We start from the raw sequence: 23,206 nt of genomic DNA, 5'->3' as shown, positions 1-23,206 counted from the left end.
GGTGCCACAGTAGAAAAGGCCCTCCCCCAGGGAATGGAACCAGGAGGGCCTGATTGTAGATAAGATATCAGAGAACGGACAGGTTGGTATAGGAGAAGATACTTCATCGGGAAGCCCTCTAGCACTTTAAAAACATGTTGAAGCATAGAAAGGGAAAGCCTCAGAAAGAAAAAAGGTGTCCTTTTTTCCTATGCATGTCTTCTGAGTCCTTCCCCCATTAAGAAGCCTGAAGTACAAGGATCCTGTTTCACGGCCGGCTAGACCCTGAAGTGGAGCATTCTTCTCAGGGGTAGAAGATACTGTAAATTGTACCATTTTGTTGCAGGTCCCAGTTATCATGACTATTAGGTAGAGATGGGAGAGAAATTTGATTCAGATTGCATTTAAAGCCAAATATATCAAATTCACACTTCCAAAAAAATATGAAAACCAAAACACAGGCATCCTTTGAGATTCATATTTATCTGAATTTTGCAATGCACTTCTCCAGCCAAGCAATGTTCACAAAAATTCATATATTAGGGGAAAGTGTGCACAAAAATGAATATATTGGTGAAAATAACATACAAAAATGCATTACATTAGGATACCTTGCTTGTAAAAATTAGTGCATTGGTCAAAACTGCATACAGAAATATGCTTATTAGGAGAAATTATCACTAAAGTGCTGAAGATTTTTCATGAGGATCTTTTTTGAAAAGAATCAAAAATTACTGCATAAATATGGAGAAATGAATTTAAGATTGGAAAAATTAGAAACTGAGAGAACCAAAATTGACAGATCCTTCCATCCCTACTATTAGGTCATATCCACACCATACATGGTTTTCCACAAAGAATCCTGGAAACGGTAATTTATTCCTCAGAGCTACCTTACCCAGCACCCTTAACCAACTATAGTTTCCAGGATTCTTTGGTGAAAGCAATGTATTAAATGTGCTCTAAATGTATGGGGTGAGTCAGGGCACTTAGCCAGTGATAGATCTATTCTCCATAAATCTGTGTAATCCCCCTTTAAAGCCCTTTAAGCCAGAGCCAGCGCAAAATCTCATGGCAAAAAAATCCCATAATTATGAACAATCCCAATAATTATGAATTTTATTTGTAAAATAAAATACCACATTGGGGTTAGAGGCTCACATAGCGGGAAGTGGAAACATGTTTGTCTACATTTTAAGTAGAGAGATAAGTATGAAATTTCCATATTTTAACTTTCCCCTGAAGGTCTAGACCGACCCTCCAACAAGATGCTTAGATAACCTTTTCAATAGAACAGACTGAAGACTACAGAGTGATTTACACTCTCCAGCCTGTGGCTGCTACTCTTTCCCTCATTTGGAACTAAAAATAGTTTTGACACCCAGCTCCCTAAAGAGCAGATCAATGTAGCAACACTATATCAATTTCCCACCATTTCATTTCACAGTCCTAAGGCAGGCTCACCCCACATGTAAATAAGTAGGGGTTTTCTAAACCTAGTTCACAATTGTTTTCTTGGTAAAATATGATCATGTATATTGTATATGTTGATTTAATAAAACAGGATTTTTAATTCAATATCTTTGTTAAAAAGCTGGCTTGCCTATTTGGATAGTGCAGGGGCGGAGACCATGTGGCCCTCTATGTGTTGCTGTACTACATCTCCCATCATCCCTTGCTGAGGCGGATGGGAGCTGGAATCCAGCAACATTTGGAGGGCCACAGGATCCCGACCCCTGAGATAGTGAAATGGTTAAATAAAAAATGCTGATTATCCCCATTTACAAGGCTCTTCTAATAGACAAAGGAAGGAATAGGAATTGTTATCTGGAGCAAGGCAGTAAAATAAAAACAGCAGGGTAAGAATTGCTACATTACAATGACCTGTAAACAGAGAATGGCAGCAAATAGCCCTACGAACGTTGCATTCTTGATGCTGAGAGAGAACCACTGAAGAGAGGCTTGCCACATGTTGTTGGCTGTCATTACACATCCCCTCCAGCTTCCCCATCCTCACCACTTCCCCATTCCCAATGGCTACCTCTGGAGCCCCATTTTGCTACAATGTGCTGGCTGTCCATATTTCTTCCCTTGTGGCTTCTCCCTTTCTTTTTCTGGCAAAAATTCAGAAGGATGCCAGCATGTGTGCACAAATGAAACTGATTTGAATAGTTCTGCCAAGTGGTAGAGCATCTGCCTTGCATGCAGAAGATCCCAAGTGCAGCCCCTGGCATTTCATTGCAGATAGGGCTGAGAAAGAATGCCCCGTGTCTGAAATCCCAGAGACCTGCTGCCACTCACTGTAGACAAGACAGAGCTAGATGGACCAATTGTTCAACTCATTATAAGGCAGCTGCCTATGTACTCTAGGACAAGCTTCACTACCTTCCTTCTTCCTCTCCCTCCGTCTCCCTTTTCCCTTGTATAAAAACGGTACCAAACAGTTGTGCCTTCCAAAGTTTTACCCAGATGCACAGCCACAGAATTCAAAATCTGTAATCTCACTTTGTCTTTCTCACATTCTCTAATTTTCTTCTCCCTACAAAAAGCCACACTTACCTTCCCTCTCGTCTCTAAATCATCCCTTGAAGCACAGGAGTAATCCAAGCCATTCAGAGTGGGTGGAGCAACTGTACTGGCTGGACAAGGTGACTAAGAAGCACAGCCAATGGAAAGTCATCTCCTTTTCTTTCCAGAGGTACTACTCTCTCTCCCTCTCTCTGCTTAAATCACCTCTTGCTATGGAAAACCAAAAAGTTGATTCAAGAAAATAGCAGGGGAAATCACAGTGCAAGGCTTCTTTTGCACAGGATTGAAATAGTTCAGATGATATTCACATAGTGCAGACTTCCTGCCTACACAGCCACTATTTCTAAGAGCAACAGGAGGCAGAAATTCAGAGAAAGCTTCACTTGCCAAATTTGAATTTTTGCCTGCTGGTGAGGAAAAGAGAGCAACTCTTCCCAAAGCAATGTTTAGTCCATTTGGACTGTAGGACAGGAGAATTTTAACAGGAGATTTTAATTTGATTTGTTATTTATTAAGAAAGTGTATAAATCTGCTGTTCAGTTAAAAAAATTCTTAAAGCTGTTGGGTCAGCTCAGGAGAGAACCAATATGCGCTAGTGACTGAAAGGGCATGTGCAAGTATCCAGGAAGGTGATATCAAATGGAAAAGGTATGGTTTGAAATGTGATGCCACATATATATTTGCTCATTCAGTGTACCCATTATAGTAAGATGGAAGTGGTTGGGTTGGCTGCTATGGTCAAAGATTTTTTTTTCTTATAATCCAAACATGGATTGCAGGGTGATGTACATTTTTTTAAAAGAATTCAATCAATATAATGTTAAAACAAACAATACAAATAAAACAATACACACAAAATTCAAGTAATAATAGTCCAAAACTATTCAGCCAGCTAAAATAATACATTTTAAAAGCTGGGCAAATAAGAATGTCTTAATCAGTCCCCCAAAAGAGTACAATTTTGGCTCCATTCAGGTGCTCCACAGAAAAGGTGCAGACCAGTTGAGAATATCTGTATTTGCTCAAACTGATAAACTTTACACACGACTTCACATAACTTTGTTCAGAAAAACAGGCATGTCCATATTAGAAAGGCAAGGCTAAGGCTATTAAAATATGAGTTCTGTGCGTGCTTTGATTTATTGAACAAAAGGAATTTATTGAGTGGTCCGTCAAGACTACCAGCAATTTTCAAGTGGGCCATGGTGGTGGGAGTTTGAGAAGCACTGCATCAGAGCATGTATATGGACTCAAAAGGGTCTGAAAGGCACATCAATGGGCTACACTGGATATTTACCATTTTTACATCAGGTTTCATAATTATACAGTCACAAGAGTGGCTGTTATATAATATAGCCAGCATGGATTTTTCACATTCCGCAATGTTAAATTGAAAATACCCCCCATGCCATTCTGATGCTTCTCATAAGCTCATTTCAAAACAAAACCTTTCAAAACTTATAGAAACACTTGCTTAACAACCCTCTAAATTTTCATGGCGATACACAAAAGAGTCAAAGAGAATAGAGAGTTCAAAGTCTAAAAAGAGAGGGAAAAAACCCAGACCCCCTTTTGGACTTTTTTCTGTCAGAGTTCTCCTTATCTGTTGAAATTAATTAAAAATCAGCCATGTTCACGAGTGCCTGGAATTCTATTACTGACCTTGCCCCATACTCTGAACTACATCTTCTGCTGTTTAAACATTTAAAAAATGCCTGGCTGATTTTTAATTAATTTAATAAATTTTACATTGAACTGAATGATAGTATTGAGCATGCTCAGTAAGAACCAACTGTCAGTGTTCTAACAGCCAGCCTCACAGCTGCTTGGCTTGGCTACTCAGGGGCCACACCCACACCAGACTCTGATTTCACTTGAGACAATTCCCCCAGAGAATCCTGGGAAGTGTAGTTTGTGAAGGATGCTGAGAGGAGACTCTTATTCCCAACAGAGCTCCAGTGCCAAAGTGGTTTAACAGTCAGCCACTCTGAATGAAGATCTGTGAGGGGAACAGGGCATCACCTAGCAACTCTAATAAAGGCCTGATGTGGATGTGGCCAGGGACAGCTTTGGTTTAAATTTGGGTGGGAGGCTACATGTGCCTGCTGTAGAATAAAAAAGTGGGGGAAACGCTGAAAAGCAATGATACTGTTCACAATGTTTTCCTTTTGGAAAGGAAAGGGGCTTCCCCTCTGCCCAGTGCCCACCCACCAAATCTCCTCCCCGACCCTCCCTGCCCCTCCCCCAGGTCAGTGTTGGACTATGACCTGGGAGACCAGGGTTCAAATCCCCACACAGGCATGAAGCTCACTGGGTGAACTTGGGTCAGTCACTGCCTCTCAGCCTCAGAGGAAGGCAATGATAAAACCACCTCTGAATACCATTTACCATTAAAACCCTATTCATAGGGTCTAAATAAGTTGGGATCAACATGAAGGCAGTCCATTTCCATTTTCAAACATGATTGCACAGAAATAAATCCCACTGAACTCAAAAAGTATGCAAATAATCAAACCCACCCTCCCTTTTCCTCCCTTCTATCCCCTCCCTCTTACCCCTTCCTTACCCCTTCCTTACCCCTTCCTTACCCCTTCCTTACCCCTTCCTTACCCCTTCCTTACCCCTTCCTTACCCCTTCCTTACCCCCTCCCTCTCCATCCGCATCCTCCTCCCTATGGTCAGTTTTACCTATCTTAAGCATGATTGCATGGTAGTAAATACCACTGAACTCTATAAACATGCAAATGATCAAACCTGCTTTCCCCTCCCCCTTCCTTTGCCCCCCTACAATCCACTCCTTCCCCCTCCCCCTCCCCCTCCCCCATGGTCAGTTTTACCTATCCTAACCATGATTGCATAGGAGTAAATCCCATTGAACTCAATAAGCATGAAAATGATGACCTGCCTTTCCCCTTCTTCTCTTCTCCTTTCCCTTCCTTCTCCCCTGCCACTCCAGCTCTCCCTCCTCTCCCCCCAGTCAGTAGTACCTATCCTAAACATGATTGCATGTAGATACCACTGAACTCAATAAACATGCAAATGATCAAACTGTCCTCTTCCCCTCCCCCTCCTGCCTGCTCCCATCCTCCTCCTCCCCTCTGCCTTTCCTCTCCTCCCTCCTTCTCCTCCTCCTCCTCCTCCTCCTCCCCTCCCCTCCCCTCCCCCTGTGGTCAGTTTCACCTATCCTAAGCATGATTGCAGGGGAGTAAATCCCACTGAACTTAATAAGCATGCAAATGATCCATCTGTCATGGCCCCGTCGGAGGACTCATCAGATGAGGATGACTCAGGAGTAACAGCAGCAGACCCAGAAGCAGCAGACCCAGAAGGAGACACGGAGGAAACTCCTGAAAACCCAGCTCCTTCTTCCCCTCAGCTGCAGAGCACCCCAGACACAGCTGAAGCCCTTCAGCCAGACGCAGACAGTGAACAGGATACTCCCCCCTCACCTGCAGAATGTAGACAACAGAAGGTCAGGCAGAAGAGAAGCAGGCCTGTCCACTTAAGGCCAAAACGCTGATGGCTCACACCTGCTGACAAACCTGCTCCTTAAAAGACAGACCTTGGCTTCAGCTCGTTGCTGACTACAATGTCAGGCGTGGCTTCGTGTGTTTCCAGATTCCGTGAACCTGATCTTGGACTGACCCCTTAGCACTTGAACCCGGACCTCTACTGACCTCGCTTCTGGACTTCTGGCTTGGAACGTAAGCTTGGAAAGGGCCTTGCCCTGATCATGCTTCATCCTTGTTAGCCTGGCAGATTTACGACCAAGCTGCCAGCTAAGGACTTTCCCGCCCTGGTAAATACCCAGGAATTTCCAGCCCCGCCTGCACTGCTGTCTCAATGCAGAGCTGCCACCTTCCATTCTTAGCAAACTTGAACAGGATCCCATTTCTTATCTTCCTGATTAAAAAGCAGAGAAATTCACTAATAGGCAAAAAAACCTTGTGGTTTAAGAACATATCTATAGCCAACAGATATTTCTATCAAACTTTAAAAAGCAGGGAAATTAGGCAGCTATAGTGAATGCACCAGGGGAGCAGAGGACCTGACCTCCTCTCTGAGATATTATACTGCCCTACAAATTTGTAAAAATGCAAACACAATTTGGGTTGGTCTTTCACAGTCCAATCCACTTCCTGTGTAGCTTGCCTATTTGAATCTTCTATGTACACTATTGAGGGATTTCTGTGATCAAAACAAGCCATATACGTTAGGGGAATTCTGAATGCATGCGTCTGGTTGAAGAATGACATTGGCAGAGTAGTGTCAGGAACATGTTGGGATTAGGAGGACTGCACAGGAAAATATGTCTCCTAAGACCTTGGCTTTCTGCAGCTACAAGCCAGTGTAGAGTGTGGAGCAGGGATGTGCTAGAATTCCATCCAATAAGGATTTGGTACCAAATGTTCCATTAATTTGCTTATGTACTATTGTTGCAGATTGGATTTTTATGAGGTGATTTTCCTTGACAATTTTTGGAGATGGATTTTTTTTTTAAAAAACCTGTGTTTAAAATATTGATATTAATATTGATATTTTATTGATGTTTCCTTCAATTTATCAATCTCTCCTTTAATTTATCAATCTTTCCTTTAAAAATATCGATATTTCCTTTCAATATATTCATAGAACAGAATAGTAGAGTCGGAAGGGGCTTATAAGGCCATCAAGTCCAACCCCCTGCTCATACAAATATCTTTCAGAGTGAGGGGGAATGGACTGGTAAAAGCAGGAGCTAACAGACAAAGAACAAACTTGAATCAATACCAGCCTGTTAGGTCGACAGATTGCTTTTGAACCAGCCTGGCCAATGGATTCCATCCCTAGTATGGAGTGATGGAGATTCAAGTTTGAATTCCAGGTTTTTTTTAAAAAAAAACTTGAACAGGTTACAATCCCACAGAGTTGTTTCTGTTTAGGAATCCATTTTATAAACAGCTTTGTGTCATACAGCTCCAAGTCTGAAACATTATGGTCCCTGCAGTCATGTATTCAGATTTCAAATGGCTATTCATGTTGGAAATGTATTCTGAGCATTTCCATTGTCTAATTGAAACTAGGTCTGCTTACTGTCTCCCCAGTGCACTTTGTATTGCACTTTGTAGACTGAGAAATAGTGTCAAAATTATTAATAATATCACCAGTAGGAATTTCCTGTAAGGATGAGGAGACACTTAAATACTGCAAAAAAACCAACAAGTGCAATATTTCATGACCCAAGTCTAAAAACCAATGGGACAGGATAACCAAATTATCCACAGTATAACATGATGCTGTTCAAAATACGCTAAAAACCAGTGTGCATCTTGTAAGGATCCCTCTTTGCGTAGCACCGTTGAAGGAGATTCACTGCACTAAGCTACACGTTGAATTCTCTCCAAGTCTATCTTCTGGCACACATCGGGGAAAATGTAGCTGAGCAGACCCAGCAATATGCAAACAGACACACAGCAATACATCAAAGAAGCCAATCAAAAACACTTTTATTAGCAGATACAGTGCTCCTTTCTGACAGGCTCAGATTTTCCTCCTGCCCCTCCTTTCATGAGAGACAGTTTCGACCTCCTTCATGAACCGAAGACACAGCTCCTCCTGCCACGGCAAGGCCACACACTGGACAGCCACAGGGAGTCCAACACCACCTTCCACAGCCTGCAGGAGAGAGACAAAGCAGTATGATATCATGAAGGGTATTCCATGACTGAGGGAAATGACCAGTTTGATCTTGCAGCTTTCAAAATATTAGGAAGCTTCTCAGATGTGGAACTGGTTGCAACTATCTATTCAAGATCCACTAGGGAGGGAGTAAGCAGGCCTAGCTTCAATTAGGCAATGGAAATGCTAAGAATACATGTGTCAGCTCTACACTGCATCAGCAGTGTCAGGGGGGGCTGGAAATTCCTGGGTCTTTGGCAGGGAAGGAAAGTCCTTAGCCAGCAGTCGGGTTGTAAATCTGCCAGGCCTATCCGAAGCGTACTTGCCGAGTCAGAAGTCCAGAAGCAAGGTCAGTGGAGGTCCGGGATCAATTGCCAAGGAGGTCAGTCAAAGAGATGCTGCAGGGAAACTAGGTCTACACAAAGCCACGCCTGACATTGCAGTCAGCAACAGGCTGCAGCCAAGGTGTGCCTTATAAAGAGCAGGATGGACAGCAGGTGTGAGCCCTCAGCGTTTGGGCCTTAAGGAGACAGGCCTGCCTCTCTTCTGCCTGACCTTCTGCTGTCTACGTTCTGCAGGTGAGGGGGGAGTATCCTGTTCACTGTCTGTGTCTGGCTGCAGGGCCTCTGCTGTCCCTGGGGTGCTCTGCAGCTGAGGGGCAGAAGGAGCTGGATTCTCAGGAGGCTCCTCCGTGTCTCCTGCTGCTCCTGGGTCTGCTGCTGTTACTCCCGAGTCGTCCTCATCTGAGGAGTCCTCTGACGGGGCCATGACAACATGTCCAACATGAATAACCATTTGAAATCTGAATATGTAACTGCAGGGACCATAATGTTTCAGAGTAGGAGCTGTATGACACAAGGCTGTTTATAAAAATTGATTCCTACACAGAAGGCATTTGTGCCAAAGATTGCGAATCACTGTGCTCCAAGATTTTAGGGTTGTGATCTTTTTACTCAGGTCAATGCTACGATGTTAAATGCTCTTATAGAAAACAATTTAGTAACATTGAACTCTGTAGGACCTATTCCAAGTAATTATACTTAGGGTCAGGCTGCACAAGTTATTCTTAACACTTAATTTTGCCTAGCAATAACTGAGAACCTGCCCAGAATAGAAGCAGACAATGAATGTATATTATTGAAGCAGCTTCAACTTTCCGTCTTAATTGATGTTGTTGAACCTGCTACAAAATGTCACTGATTTTAGACGGGGAGCAAGGAAAGGTAAAGGAAAGCTACAGTTTTGTACAACAGAGTATTAACCACTCCTTTTTTTGTGATGGTACTCAGTGATACAGAGTACCGATACTTTTTTTGCTGCTGGTGGCACCGTTTTGTGGTGGCACCTCATTTTTATCAAGATATGAGCACCAGCACCTCATTTTTTACCAAAGAAAGCACTAGTCCCAACTATATATGGCAGGAGTGGGGAAAACTGTGCCTCACCCCCAGATGTTGATGGACTCCAACTCCCATCAGCTCCACCAGCCAATGTGACCATTGACAGAAGGAATGATAGAAGTTGTAGTGTAGGGCTGGAGGGCCACAGGTTCCCCATCCCTAAAATGGCTTCTGTGCACTGCTATTGGCCTTGTTGCTATTGACTGACCTCCTTCATTCTCTTATCCCAGGGGTCACCGTAAAGCCCTTTGTAAAGCTTCAGCTCTTCCTCATCTGCCTGTGAAACCGTAGAAACTGGTACAACTCCAGCCGGAAAATTCAAGACGTTGTATAAATGTGTGTAAGTAGTAGCAACTGTAAGAGACCATATATAACACACAACATTTGTCACTTAGCAGTATTAGACCTTTCTCAATGCACACTTCTCCATGCAAACACAAAATAGTTCCATTCTACTATGATGATTTGCAGAATAATGTATAGCAAGTTCCAAATGAACCCATAATTTTAACAAAAGAAAGAGTTTCTCTTTTCGCTATCCTTTGCTGGCATTTAGATACTTGATTGGCATATTATCAATACTTTTTTAAGTATAAAAAGCATTTTAGATATATGAAAATAAATAGGTATAAAAAACAGAGTATTATCAATACTAAAACCTTTGGAGACAAACTGGAATTGAAAGGAGAAGAGCAAGTTGAAATATACTGGGTTAGCCTTCAAGGACTTGAAAATGGGATGATATCAACTCTTACTTCTGTGCAAGATCCAATAGTAGCTTCCAGTAGAGCAGCTTGGGGTGGACATAATTTTCCTTAGGAATATGGGGCAGGGAGAAAGGGTTAAGCCCCCATTCATTTCCCATAGTTTCTATCCTGGCCAGGACCCCTCTCCAACTATTATTTTTTAAAGTAAACCCCCTCCCAGATGTTCTTGGCTGCAGTGTCTGTATGTGTTTTGTATGATGTACGTATGCTTCCCCTTCCATGGCTAATAGAAGTTCTGCATGTCCTTTGGATTGGGAGCCCCTGTGATCTAGGGGAAAAGTCACTCTGCTTCTTCATGGCCCTGATCCTGTGACTTTTAGAGAGAGAGAGAAAATCAAAGATGCATTCATGCTTCTCTGACATCATGTCTGGTTTGGTCCTGACAGAGGTTATACTAACATAACATTTTCAAGATAATTTCCCTTCTTGCTATGGATCTATATGCAGTCCTGCGTCACTCACTGCTGGATAACTACAGAAACATAAAGAGAGAGGGAGCTTTACTTTAAGAGAATAGCCTTGCAGTGAGTGAAAAGCATGTCTGTTCCTTTTGAAATGATTTTAAATCTCAGGAAATGGGTCTGCCATTAGAGACTGGAGGGGACTGACAGACAATATTCTGTTCAGGGATGGATGGGATAAATGACATTTTAAGCCTTAAAATGTAAATGAAAAATGAAAAAAACTGCCTTCAAGTCAATCCTGACTTACGGCGACCCTATGAATAGAGTTTTCATGGTAATTGGTATTCAGAGGGGGTTTACTATTGCCTTCCTCTGAGGCTGAGAGGCAGTGACTGGCCTAAGGTCACCCAGTCAGCTTCATGGCTGTGTGGGGATTCGAACCCTGGTCTCCCAGGTCGTAGCCCAACACTCAAACCACTACACCACACTGGCTTTCCTTAAAATGTAAGGGATAAGAAAAAGATCCTGAAGTAGCAGACTAGATTACTAAATTGTCTTTCACTACTTTATCAAGCAAGTAATCTAAAATAACCTTTAAGAACAGCTGCTCAACTGCTCAGGGGAAGGAGGCTCTGAAATGTATTGATTGACTCAAGTGATCCAATAGGCACTTGCCCATAGGCACCACATGAACCATGCATACATGCATACAATCAACTATTATCTCTCTTCTCTTGGAAGAGGAATTGGATTTTCCTGGTTTGGCTTCAAAGCATGCTGAAAACTTGAAAAACTGGTTTGATCAGAGCCTGCAGCCTTTTTTTAAAAAAAACAAAAAACAAGACATACTTTGGGCAATGAGGGTGCTTTCATATCACTACTAGGAAAATATGGCATTTGCCTGTAGGTGCATTCTTCCTAATTCTACAAGTAAATCAACCATGGGAGGTCTTGTCAAGTCAAACTGTGAAAATCTTGCCGTGAGATTTTGAAACAATGAGGCCTAATGCACAGTTTTGTTGTTTTTTGGATTCATATTGTATCCAGAGACGAATGAGCAGAACTCCACTCGTGAAATGGGGTGAACCTGATCCCCACTATAGCCCCCTGCCCCCCCAAAGCTACTCCCCCTGGAATGGTATGGGATCAGACACCAGGGACTGGGTTGTGTGGGATCAGACACTGGGGACAGGGAATTGAGGGACAATTGCCAGAATTCAGCAGGGCTGCTTTGCACAAACAGAAGTTCCATTTGCTGTTGATGATGATGATGATAATGATGATAATAATAATTTCGCATTAACACTGACTGAAGGGAAAGTATAAAGGCAAAAGTAAGGTTTCATGCAAAGTAAACCTAGAATAATCAAAGAATTAATACATCAGTCAAAAATTCCTATCTACTCATTTTAGGTTTGTGAGAGGGGATAGAATGTGAGAGCATGAGGAACAGTGATGGCCTAGAGGACACCATAGCAGCCCAGCTACAGTTCTGCCAACAGTGCATTACAGATTCACAGCATATTATGTTTTGGGCATGGCCACACTAATGATTTTAGCTATACCCTATTTGGTTAGAAAGCTCATCCCATTGGTACAGCAAGACACATGTAGGCGAATCTACAGTTATGTTGCCATGATAGTATCCTTCATGTTGAAGGGTAGGCTATAAATACAACAGGTGGTGGTACCTGTTCTGTAGCAGTGTGTTGCTATTTCTTAGTCCTGCTCTACAAGCCCTTGTCACCACTTTTCAGATTCACTGTGCCCCTTAAAAGGTTAATAAATCCAAAAAAATCAAGACGTTCTTGCTTTGGCTTGATCACTACTGAGCAGGAGAGAGCAATATAGCGGTGGATGGATTCTCCAACATCCACCTCCTGCAAGGTGGAATCATCAGTCAGGAAACATCAGAGATGCACAGAGTGGCTAGATGGACCCAGATACCCTCTCTCCATAAATCGTTACAAACATTTGAATCATAAGGCTGAGAGAAGGCCATCATTTAATCCTGGCTCAAAGCAGGATCCACCACATATCAGCTCAGAGTAACCCATGTAATCCAGCCTGCAGTTTGCAACAAGCCAAGAGAACAATATCAATGCAATATCAAGTATACTGGCAAAGCAGATGGGATATATCATTTGGTACCAAATAGCTTGCCAGCATATCCCAGATTAAAAGCTGGTCCCAAAGCTGGACAAAGCACAACATCCAGCTTCAGCTTCCTCCATTCTGCAACAAACTCATCACGGTAAGCCTAGGGAGAAAGAGGAAGAAAAGACAGTGGCTATTATATTCAAAATCCGTGTGAATTAACAGAAGTGTGTGTTTACATGCTGGCATACTAGTTGCTGATCAGCTCAAGTCAGCTGTGCAGAAAAGCTGGAAGTGTGCTAAACACTAAAACAAACAAACCAGGAGGAGGCTGAGAGACTTGAAATATACAGTACTTGAGAGATGATTGACATGCTGCTGATCTCCATGCCCTCACCTTGATTCCTATACCACCCCCAATTCTTACATATATCTTGCTCATCCAATGGTATCATTGCATCAGCTCATCCTCTGCCAAAAATACTAAGCAAATTCAAAACCTTATGCCCCCTCTGGAAAGACAGCTTAGGAAAAATAAGCCAGTTAAGCCATCTCAGGGCTATTTTCAAAGTGTCAAAAGCCTAGTTCAAGATCTCTTTGCAACCACCAAAAGAAAATATGGCACCCACATTCCAAATGTACTCAAGGCTGAATACCAAAGTATTGTTTTCTCCATTTTGATTTAACTGGCAGGTAGATTTTTCTTTAATGATTACATAATTACTTTTACCTCTCTTATCTGCCCAGCATCACACTGCCTGATTTACTCCCAATTTACATACCAGAAAACATCCCCAGCAACATTTTTTAAATAGTGGTCACAGCAAGGTATGTAGGTTATGTTCCCAATAAACAGAGAAGCTTTCAGGAGACTAAACAGTGGCCTGATTCACACATATAATGCTAAGCCATGGTTGTTATAACAAATCATGAGTTAGCCATTATTTGTGCCACAGATGATCAAACAAACCATGGCTTGTTTCCCCAAAGTTTGGTTTGTTTTCCAGCTGATGTGGCCTTGTGTCTTTGTAGCTTAGTAAGTGGCCAAACAAACCATAGTTAAAGAAGAGTTCTGGGTTCATATGTAATGCCAAGCCATTTTAAATAAACTAAGAGCAAACCATGGTTTCAGACTGAGGTTTATTGGCAGTAAACAAATTTTAGTTGAATCCCTGGACATGGTTTGGACAATCAAACAAACCATGGCTTAAGAAAAACCATAGTTCAATAAACCATGACTTAATGTTACATGCAAACCAGGTCAGTGTCTGTATTTTATCTGCACTTGTACAGATTACTTTTGCAGCACTGTGGAGGTCATGAAGACAGACTAGTGCGCTTATCAGCTAACAGGTATGGGCAGAAGGGTGAAGGTGATGAAAGAACAGATAGTGAAGCATGCTTGACCAGGCACATTGTGAAAAGGCTTGCTCTAGCAGCTCTAGCAGGCTACGGCGTGAGGTCCTAGGCTATGGTCTGAAAGCACATGAGGCCAGCACCCTGCTGAAGCTAAGCAGGGTCAGGTCTGGTCAGTGCCTGGATGGGAGACTGCTTGGGAACCATATGTATGCTGCCTTGGATTTCCATCATGAAAAGAAAGGCAGGACATAAATGTAATAAAATAAATAAATAAATAGGTCAAATTCCCAACACACACATACACACACACACGGAACCTGAGGTGGTGAGCTGCATCATTGGAAAGATGTGGGTTTGGGCAGAATCTTATGTTTAGGATGAGGACATCTAGCTGCAAACAGTATTAATGGTAAAATTGCATTGGCTAATTAGGTGAAAGGTTAAGGTAATGGGATGCTGTAATGTGATTTGTTACATGTTTATTTCTGCTTACTTTGAACAGCTTTAGAGCCAGTGTGGCGTAATGGTTAAGGTGTTGACCTGGGAGACCAGGGTTCGAATCCCCACACAGCCATGAAGCTCACTGGGTGACCTTGGGCCAGTCACTGCCTCTCAGCCTCAGAGGGAGGCAATGCTAAACCACCTCTGAATACTGCTTACCATGAAAACCCTGTTTATAGGGTCGCCATAAGTCGGAATTGACTTGAAGGCAGGCCATTTCATTTTTTAGAGCAGCTTTGGACTTGCTCAAAATAATTATACAATGAAAGGAGGAGTTATGCTTCAAGTAATCTGATTATATCTTAAAAGGGTATAAAACCCACTCATAAAATAGGAAGACAGGCATAATTAGATGACTATGAAAGTGCCCGCCAAAGCATTACCAGTATACCAAATGCTATACTCATCAAGCGGCTGCTCGATAAGTGACTGACAAGCTTAAGTGCCCTGATTCAGCATCAACCAGCCCAGGACTGAGCCACAGTTCAGTGGCACAGCACATGCTGATGATGCAGAATGTCCCAGTTTCTATCCCTGACATTTCCAGGCAGGGCTGGGAAAGGCTTCTGCCAGAAACTCTGGAGAGCCACTGCCAATCAGTGTGCAGACCAAAGGTAGCCGACATGATGCCTTCTGGATGTTGTTGGACTACAACTGTCTTAAGCCTCAGCCAGCATGGTCAATGATCAGGGACAATGAGGGTTGGAGTCCAACAACCTCTGGAGGGCACTATGTTGGCTATCCCTGATGCCTTACTTCTTTATTCTACTTTATTACATTTCTATCCCACCTCAGTATTGATGCAGGCAATACTGAGATTCAGTGACCAACGGTGTGGCTTAGTAAAAGGCAACTTTCTGCAATTACTTGCCCAGTGTGGTAAGAATCAAGTGTGAACTAATAAAATTGAGTTGTATCTCTCTACTGCAGTCTGAGTAGAGTCTGTCTGACCATCTGACAAATCCCTATTTGGACACTTTATTTATTTATTTAGCTACTTTAAAACTATCTGCTTGTGTGCAGAACAGTACACTATAGCACCATCAGTTGTGTGCTGCTGATGCACAACAGGCGTGTGGAATATTAATGTAGGCCAGCACCGTGGCTGTTACTGCAGTCCTAGGGTTCTAGGTTCTCAAGTAATATCACCGTCCCAAATCAAACCAGATAGGATTGTGAGGTACAAAGCATTTTCCTAACTATTTTTCTGTTTCCTGCTGGTCATCGGTAAAAGGTACAGAAGCATCCAAATAGGGGGACTGTGTTCAAACTTTATCACGAAACAGCTCTTTCTGAACAGGTTACTCTCTGATGAGCCGTGACTGGCGGAAGCATTAGAATCCTTGGTCACTTTTCTTTGTCATGTAATGAAAAAAAATAATTACCATCCGGTCAACGTTGTTCTTCCAGAAATTTTTCACTGACCTAGAAAATTTGCAGAACACATGCAAATTAGCATTAATGACACCAATAAGTTTTTTTTCCAGTCAGAATCAAGTCAGAACTGCCCTTATAGGTAATGTTATCATCTTTCAGCACAGACATAGCTTGATGCAAATTAATATGATCGTTTGAAAAATATCTCTCTAAGCTGTCAAATGCTAGGAATTTGATCAACTGCTAGTAATGGTATACTCAAAACCTTCAATATTGCTAGAAGTTCTTTCAGAACATTGGGGTAGTTGTTCTTATAGTCAGTTTACTTAAATGTCTCTCTTCATTTTCATATCACTGTTCCTCTTCCCACCATAAAGCCATTAATAGCTGTTTGTTATTTTTGCTGCCAAATGCTAACATGTCTGCACTTCTGACATCTATACAAGGTCCCTTCCCACAATAGCAAATGGGAAAGGTATTATCCATGATGGCTATGCCCTCCCTCCATTGTCAGAGGCACTATGCCTCTGTACACCAGTTGCTGGGAATCATAGGTGGGGAGAATGCTATTGCACCCTGGTCCTCCCTGCGGGCTTCAGAACATGGCAGTATAGGAAGCTGCCTTAGACTGAGTCAGACCATGGGTCCATTAGCTCGGCATCATCTACACCGACTGGCAGCAGCTCTCCAGTGTTTTCAGGCAAGAGTCTCTCTCCCAGCCTACCTGGAGATGTCAGGAATTGATATTCTACAGCCCTTCCCCCAGAAGCATGTGGGTGGCCTCTGTGAGAACAGGATGCTAGACTAGATGGGCTTGATCCAGCAGGACTCCTCTTATGTTCCTATTACCAACCAACATCCCCCCCTTGCAGCACACACCTGTACCATTGTGCTTGGCAAGAGCCACCCAGAAAAACATGCCAGTAGGTGGGGAGAGAACAATAAGATACAATAGCTTTTCTCCAGCTGTCCTGGCAAACAGGGGGGACTGCAGCAATTTTACTCAGTACACTAAGCATGAAAACAGTCTACAGCATCTTACAGCTGTTCTCAGCCCCATTATTCATACATGCACTCAGACATATACACACATAGTGGGAAGATGCAGGGCCTCTTTCCTCTACTTTCCCATTTGATAGCAGAGGCTGAATTCCCAGCACTCCAAGCAAGGAGAGGAACGGCAAACACAATGCAATTTTTGATCCATGTGGCAAACAAACTTTTGATCCATGTTTGTGGAAATAGGTACACCATCTTGTAATGATTACATAATTGTGTACAAATATGGATCAGAAGTTCACAAGAGTGGTTGTGAAGTTAGAGCAATATTGGTATTCCCAACAACATCCTCACCATGGTTAATTTAGAGCTTCACAGTGAATCCATTAAAAATTCATGTAAAAATTCTCTTACCCTACTCCAATGAGGGCATTCAGATGTCGGGAGATTCGTGGAAACTGAAAAAAACAACTCTGCATTAGGAAGCACTCATAGATGGAAAGTCATAGCTAAATTCTAAAATATATTAATGACTGAATTATGCTATGTGTCTGGTTAAAAGCTGGTTTCAGTCAAAAAGCCCCAGGAACAAATTAATCTGAAAGGAATGTGTCACACATCATTGCCATGTGTGTCCAGGTATGTACATAGCAGATATATCTAATCCGATATTTCAGGTATAGTTTTTTTTCTGCCTCTTTCCTTTGGAGAGAAGAGCCTAGCACTGTGTCACCAAATGCCAAGGGCCAGAATAGACTACCATACACACTCCAACATGTATCTAATATATTGTACCTCTCTGCAAATTGTAAACACTATGGGAAGCAAGCTTGGCTGAAAAGTGGGGTATAAATATAAGGAAGAAAGGGATACTATGCATACATGCACACATATTTAGTCCCTATATATCCACCTGAATACTGTCTATAATGTAGCTTTTAGAAAGGTGCCCAAGTGATAAGTTGCAAAATTACTGCTGATGGGGTTTCGATGACAGGTAAATCCTTTGCGCAAATTATTCATTGGAGCATTCTACTAAAGAAACTGACGGACTTTTTGTCTTATGCCACTATTCCATTAAAAACCAATAATCCAAAGGTTTGTTAGTGCACACAAATCACGAGATCCGAAGGGGTGTTAATTCACTCTCACAATATCTCCACTATTGCTAACATCTCCTTTAAAAAGCTTTTGGGCAAGATCCCCAGCTTTTTGAGGGTAAGATGAACAAGCAGTTTTATGGGGAGTACCTTCTAAGATAGAGAGACTTTTGGAACTACAGAAGTGCTTTCACACCAGTTCGGATATTTCTGCACTCCTCCAGCCCAGATCCCCTTCAAAAAGACTTCATTTAGCAATGTCATCATTTGTACTGATTTTATCTGTATAGTTGTTAAAAATGGGTGGGTTAAAAATAAATAACAATAATCTTTTTACTAGTATTAGATGACTTTGCTGAGTGCATAACCTTAGCATCCATTAGTATCAATCTCATTTTACCTGTTGGTTTACATTGACCTCCATAATTAGATCCCAATTAGCTTCATTTCAAAAAAGTTGAATAACATGAATACTCAAGATTCACTTGCATTGCAAACTTTCACAGTTTGCAGTGAAATCAATGGGCCCTTAAAAGTTCACAGTTGTAGTCGGAGTGTATGCCTTCCTTCATTTATTGAGGGCCAAAGAAGAAAAGAAAAAGATTTGATACTGGATAGTCATGATAAAAAGAATATTTTGTGACTTTGTGGCATATACGAGGAGGAAAAACAGGAAGAAACAAAGTTATTGGGGGGGGGAATAAAGATTTGTGGCAATTCTATTTTCCACTTTGTTTTGAAACCCCATCATTTGGCAGTGGATGGGATCATCAAAAAGCAGCATATGAAAACCTGAGACTGCTGCATCAAAACCATTATTCTTAGATTATGATTTTCCACTTTGGTTATTCCGCGTTATAAGGAAGGCAGCTAGAACTTGATTTCAGTTAAAAAGATTGGCTGAGGCGACCGAGCTCTAAATGAAACAGTCATTTTGAAACAGTATATGAAGGAAACAATCAAATATACTAGTTTATATTATGATTCAAGCTTCGGCTTCGAAAGAAATGGAACATGGCTTGTTCTAAAGATCCAGTGCCAGTTTCCGATTTAAATATAACAAAAGCAATCAATGCAAATAGGGAGGCATAAGCTTCCTGTAAGAACATGCAGTTAAGGAACCTGTAAGCAATCTCATTTTCAGATGCGTAACAAAGGCTTCAGCATATTTCCAAGAGCAAGAGAGCAGGCTTGCAAATTCATTCCTGGCAACCAAAGTATCAAGATTCATAGGCATTTTGGAATACTGGCTAAACTAATAAAATAGTGTATTTTCTTTCTTTCTTTTTTGCACAGGATCTTGAAAATCGTTGGCCTAGCAGTCTCTCCTTCTTATCCCACCTATAGTGTAATCTTAGGCATGTCTACTTAGAAGTTATATAGGACTTAATCCCAGGTAAACGTGTATAGATTGCAGCTCTAGTCCCAAAGCTTGTCACACCCTGTCCCCATCTCTGCACTCTTCAGTCTCTAATGATTTACTGTCTGCTAATGAAGCTAGCTAGGCTACTTGCCTCCCCAGGTCAAAATCAGGCTTTTAAGGATCTTTGCCAAGCAGAGAGCCTAGTGCTGTGGTAGCCAATGGCTACCTTGCTATACTACCACCATAGGCTGCTCTGAGCTTCCCCCACCCTTTCTTGCCAAACTAAAAACTTAATTTTCCATGGTTCAGCCCACAGAGGCTACATCAGCCTCTCTTTAGGTATGTGGAAGCAGTTGAGGTTTGCCATGATCACATAACCAAGAGAAAACAACACATGCAAGAATGTTGCCAGGAATTTCAAAGCTGCACTCCTTAGGGTTGCCCTACAACCTTCTAGTGGAAAAGGGATTGTTCTCATGATCTTTCCCAGCAAAAGGTGGTTGAGAATCCCATTGTTGATTTCCATTATTCATAGGGAAGGATGATGACCTCTCCCTCAGGCAGTGAAAGAAGAGGTGAACACCGTATAAGGACAGATTGAACCTAGGATGACTTGGGAAGCCTGGAAAGCACCTGTGGCAAGATAACCTGAGGTGGAATGTAATATGGAAGTGAAAGTGGGAGACATATAAATGTGGCATCCCCCAATTATTTTACCCTATGCTTGTTCTCCATGATGTATCTTTGGACTGCTGCATGGTACCTATGGAGAACGCCTGTCTCTTTGTTACATGCCTTGGATACTCACCACAGGCATTAAAACGAGAGCCAGGATCCTTTTCAGGAGATTTGGCAATCTGTAACAACGTGTCTGGTTTGTCCAAGTGGCATCCACAAACTCTCCAGCACTGGAATGGTAAAAAGAGAAAGAAAGCAGATTCTAAACTTGGCAATCTGCCTCTTGTAGTGGCATGCCTATGCTATAGCTACAGTACGTGGAGCTGAAATCTGTGATAGACAAATGCAGAACTTTAAACTAGAGGCATCAATAAATGTCAGATAATTAACTCCTGGAGAAAATGGTCAACACTTCTGCAAAGGCCTATCCAACATGAAAAGAATTTAATCAGTAGACGACTCTTTCACAATAGTTTTGTGATAAAGGAACCACATACCTGTTTTTGTTCTAATTTTAGTTATACTTTTTCATTTCTATCCTATATACTCGGGTGGGAAACCTCCAGTTTGGAAATCAAATGTGACCCTCTAGGCCTCTTGATCTGGCCCTTTGGAATCTCCCTAGGGAGATTCAGATTTCAGATCCAGTTCAATTTTACAGTTTCCTTCTGGAGTCTGCTGTGATGGGGTAAACTTCCTTGTTCTTATAATCAATCAATCAGTCAATCAGAATATTTCTATCCCTCCTTCCACAAAAATACTCAAGGAAGCCACTATGTGCTCAAGCCTCATAGAGGCTGCTGGCCTCCCAGATCTTAGATCCTACCTTTGGAAAGTGGGCTTTTAATTCTTAGACGTTTTTAACTACATAAATATGTACATTGTCTTTTCTGTCATAGGCATTGCCTATGCCTTGACCTTGACTGTGGCTTTTATCAATGGGACAATAAAATTGTGGCCTTGTTTTTCCCAACCCTGTCTCTGTGGTTTTTGCTGCTGGACTCTCACTTCATGTGCATTCTGTGTGTAAGAAAAGAGACAGAGATAAAGGAAGCCATCTTTCTAGATCTAAAATATGAGCTCCCCATAATCCACTGCTGCTTACTAAGACTAAGATGTCTTGGTATCTATCTACTTACAACTTTTCCACTAATGTAGAACATCCATCAGCATAGAGGCCTTTGGTGAAGAGCTCATCCACCAAAAAATCAATCCGAGGAGGAGTGAAGGGTATAAGCTGAGTGAGAAAACAAGGCAAATATTTAAAGGCAATACAAAAAATGTAACAGATATACAGTTATCATAATGCCCTTACATATGTGTACTTTTGCAGTCACTACAATGACAGCAAGACCTATATATGTTTTTCTTAAATCTGTTAGATGCATTGTGTACAGCTAATATTCAATGGATACATGACTTCTGACTACAGATCTAAGGCTGCTTTTTGTAAATATGAAGCATATTGCCATTTTCTACCAAAATAACAGACACAAAAGGTCTCAAGAAAGAACTAGATATACATATTTGGTGGAGAATGTTCTCATGAGATCTCTAGGGGCATCAATTAATTTTTGTCTAGAATTTTACTCTGCAGCCCAGTCCATAGTTGCACACCTGAACGCCAAGGGTACGTTGCATGAAGCAACCCAAAGGGTATATTTTCAGTGGTGTCAGACACCATGCTGGAGGGATCCTAGAATATGATGCCATTACTGAGACTTGCACAGCTCTAGAAAATGATGAATACCTTACTTTATTGCTGCCTTCTGCTGCCTTCCTATTATAATTTTTCTTCAGGTTTCTTTCTCCCTTATCCGAGTTGCTCACCACTTCGTTCACTTGCTGTTTCTTTTTTTAATTAACAAATAGCACTTTACATTGTATCAGTTACAAAGATCAAGAGTCAATGTTCTTGCTAGCAATCCGCATTGTTTCTTCATAATAGTTCTTATTATTACTGACTTGCTACATGTATTACAAAAACCCAATAAAATTAAAGCAATGAAAATGCATCAAACAGATTTATTTTAAATAAGTTAATGTAAGAAAAGGCTCTCCGTGGGCCCAGAGCTTACAGTATGCCCTGCTTCCTGTAGCAGTTTTCGGGTTTCCTGCACAGCTCGTCTCATGCTGGGTGACGGCTGGAAATAACCATCTCCATCATAGTAGCCAATCCTGAGGGGCCTGGAGCTAGAGTAAATCTGCAAAGAGGAGCTAGAGTAAATCACTTGGAGCCAGCTATCAGGCCAATGAGATGAAAAATACTAAGATGACATTATTTATTTATTTATTACATTTATACCCCACCTGTCTTTTCATGATTGAAACCCAAGGCAGCTTACATATTGTTTCCAGGCAGTCTCCCATCCAGGCACTGACCAGACATGACCCTGCTTAGCTTCAGCAGAGTGCTGGCCTTATGTGCCTTCAGACCATAGCCTGGGACTTTCATGGCTTTTCCTAGCTTAGCCAGGGTGAAAGCTAGGGATTGGGTATGTAAAGGACCATCCATCTCCCCCACATGCCTGGCTTTATTCTAAGATCTCCATCAAAGGTCCTCCTTGGGTACACCATTTTATGAGTTGTGGCATGTAGTTAATGAGGTGCCTCAATTTCTGAATGCTCTCACCTAATATTTACCTTGATATCATACTGACATTTCTATTTTCCCAGGCCTCTTGATCAAATGTTTTCCATCTTTGCTGCTGTTTCTATGCTGCTTTCTTTAGATATACTAAGTGCAGTCAGTTGTTAGTAGTTTTGAATGGGTTGGATCAAGCATTCCTGTGAGCAGAACTCCATTCATGGAACGATGTCCCCAAAAGAAGGGATGGGGATGATTTTGGCCAATTCCTCTTTCCCCCTACAGCCCCTGTACCTCCCAAATATTTGCTCTGGAGAGTTGGGGGACCCTCTGGAACAGCATAGGAAGAACTCAGTAAAAATCGCCTCCCTCCCCACTAGTGAGAGCCTCCAGGATCTCACTCTCTTC

The 23,206-nt window shown here is 41.9% G+C and overlaps 1 protein-coding gene across 1 annotated transcript in view; it reads right to left on the bottom strand.

Moving 5' to 3' along the window:
- Positions 1 to 7,975: 7,975 nt before the first annotated feature.
- LOC133387654 (vitamin D3 hydroxylase-associated protein-like) overlaps positions 7,976 to 23,206 on the bottom strand; it is a 37,766-nt gene continuing 22,535 nt past the window's right edge. Inside the window, exons 8-15 of the mRNA XM_061632873.1 lie at positions 22,290 to 22,415; positions 21,351 to 21,448; positions 20,342 to 20,441; positions 17,485 to 17,528; positions 16,080 to 16,119; positions 12,889 to 12,997; positions 9,775 to 9,920; positions 7,976 to 8,163 (exon numbers count right to left, since the gene is read on the bottom strand). Coding sequence (XP_061488857.1) covers positions 8,029 to 8,163; positions 9,775 to 9,920; positions 12,889 to 12,997; positions 16,080 to 16,119; positions 17,485 to 17,528; positions 20,342 to 20,441; positions 21,351 to 21,448; positions 22,290 to 22,415 — 798 coding nt within the window. The 3' untranslated portion in view covers positions 7,976 to 8,028. The remainder of the gene's footprint in view (positions 8,164 to 9,774; positions 9,921 to 12,888; positions 12,998 to 16,079; positions 16,120 to 17,484; positions 17,529 to 20,341; positions 20,442 to 21,350; positions 21,449 to 22,289; positions 22,416 to 23,206) is intronic.

This window comes from Rhineura floridana, chromosome 6, assembly GCF_030035675.1.
Source record: "Rhineura floridana isolate rRhiFlo1 chromosome 6, rRhiFlo1.hap2, whole genome shotgun sequence".
In the NCBI taxonomy this organism is placed as follows: domain Eukaryota; kingdom Metazoa; phylum Chordata; class Lepidosauria; order Squamata; family Rhineuridae; genus Rhineura; species Rhineura floridana.
This window is presented reverse-complemented; position numbering and strand designations above follow the sequence as displayed.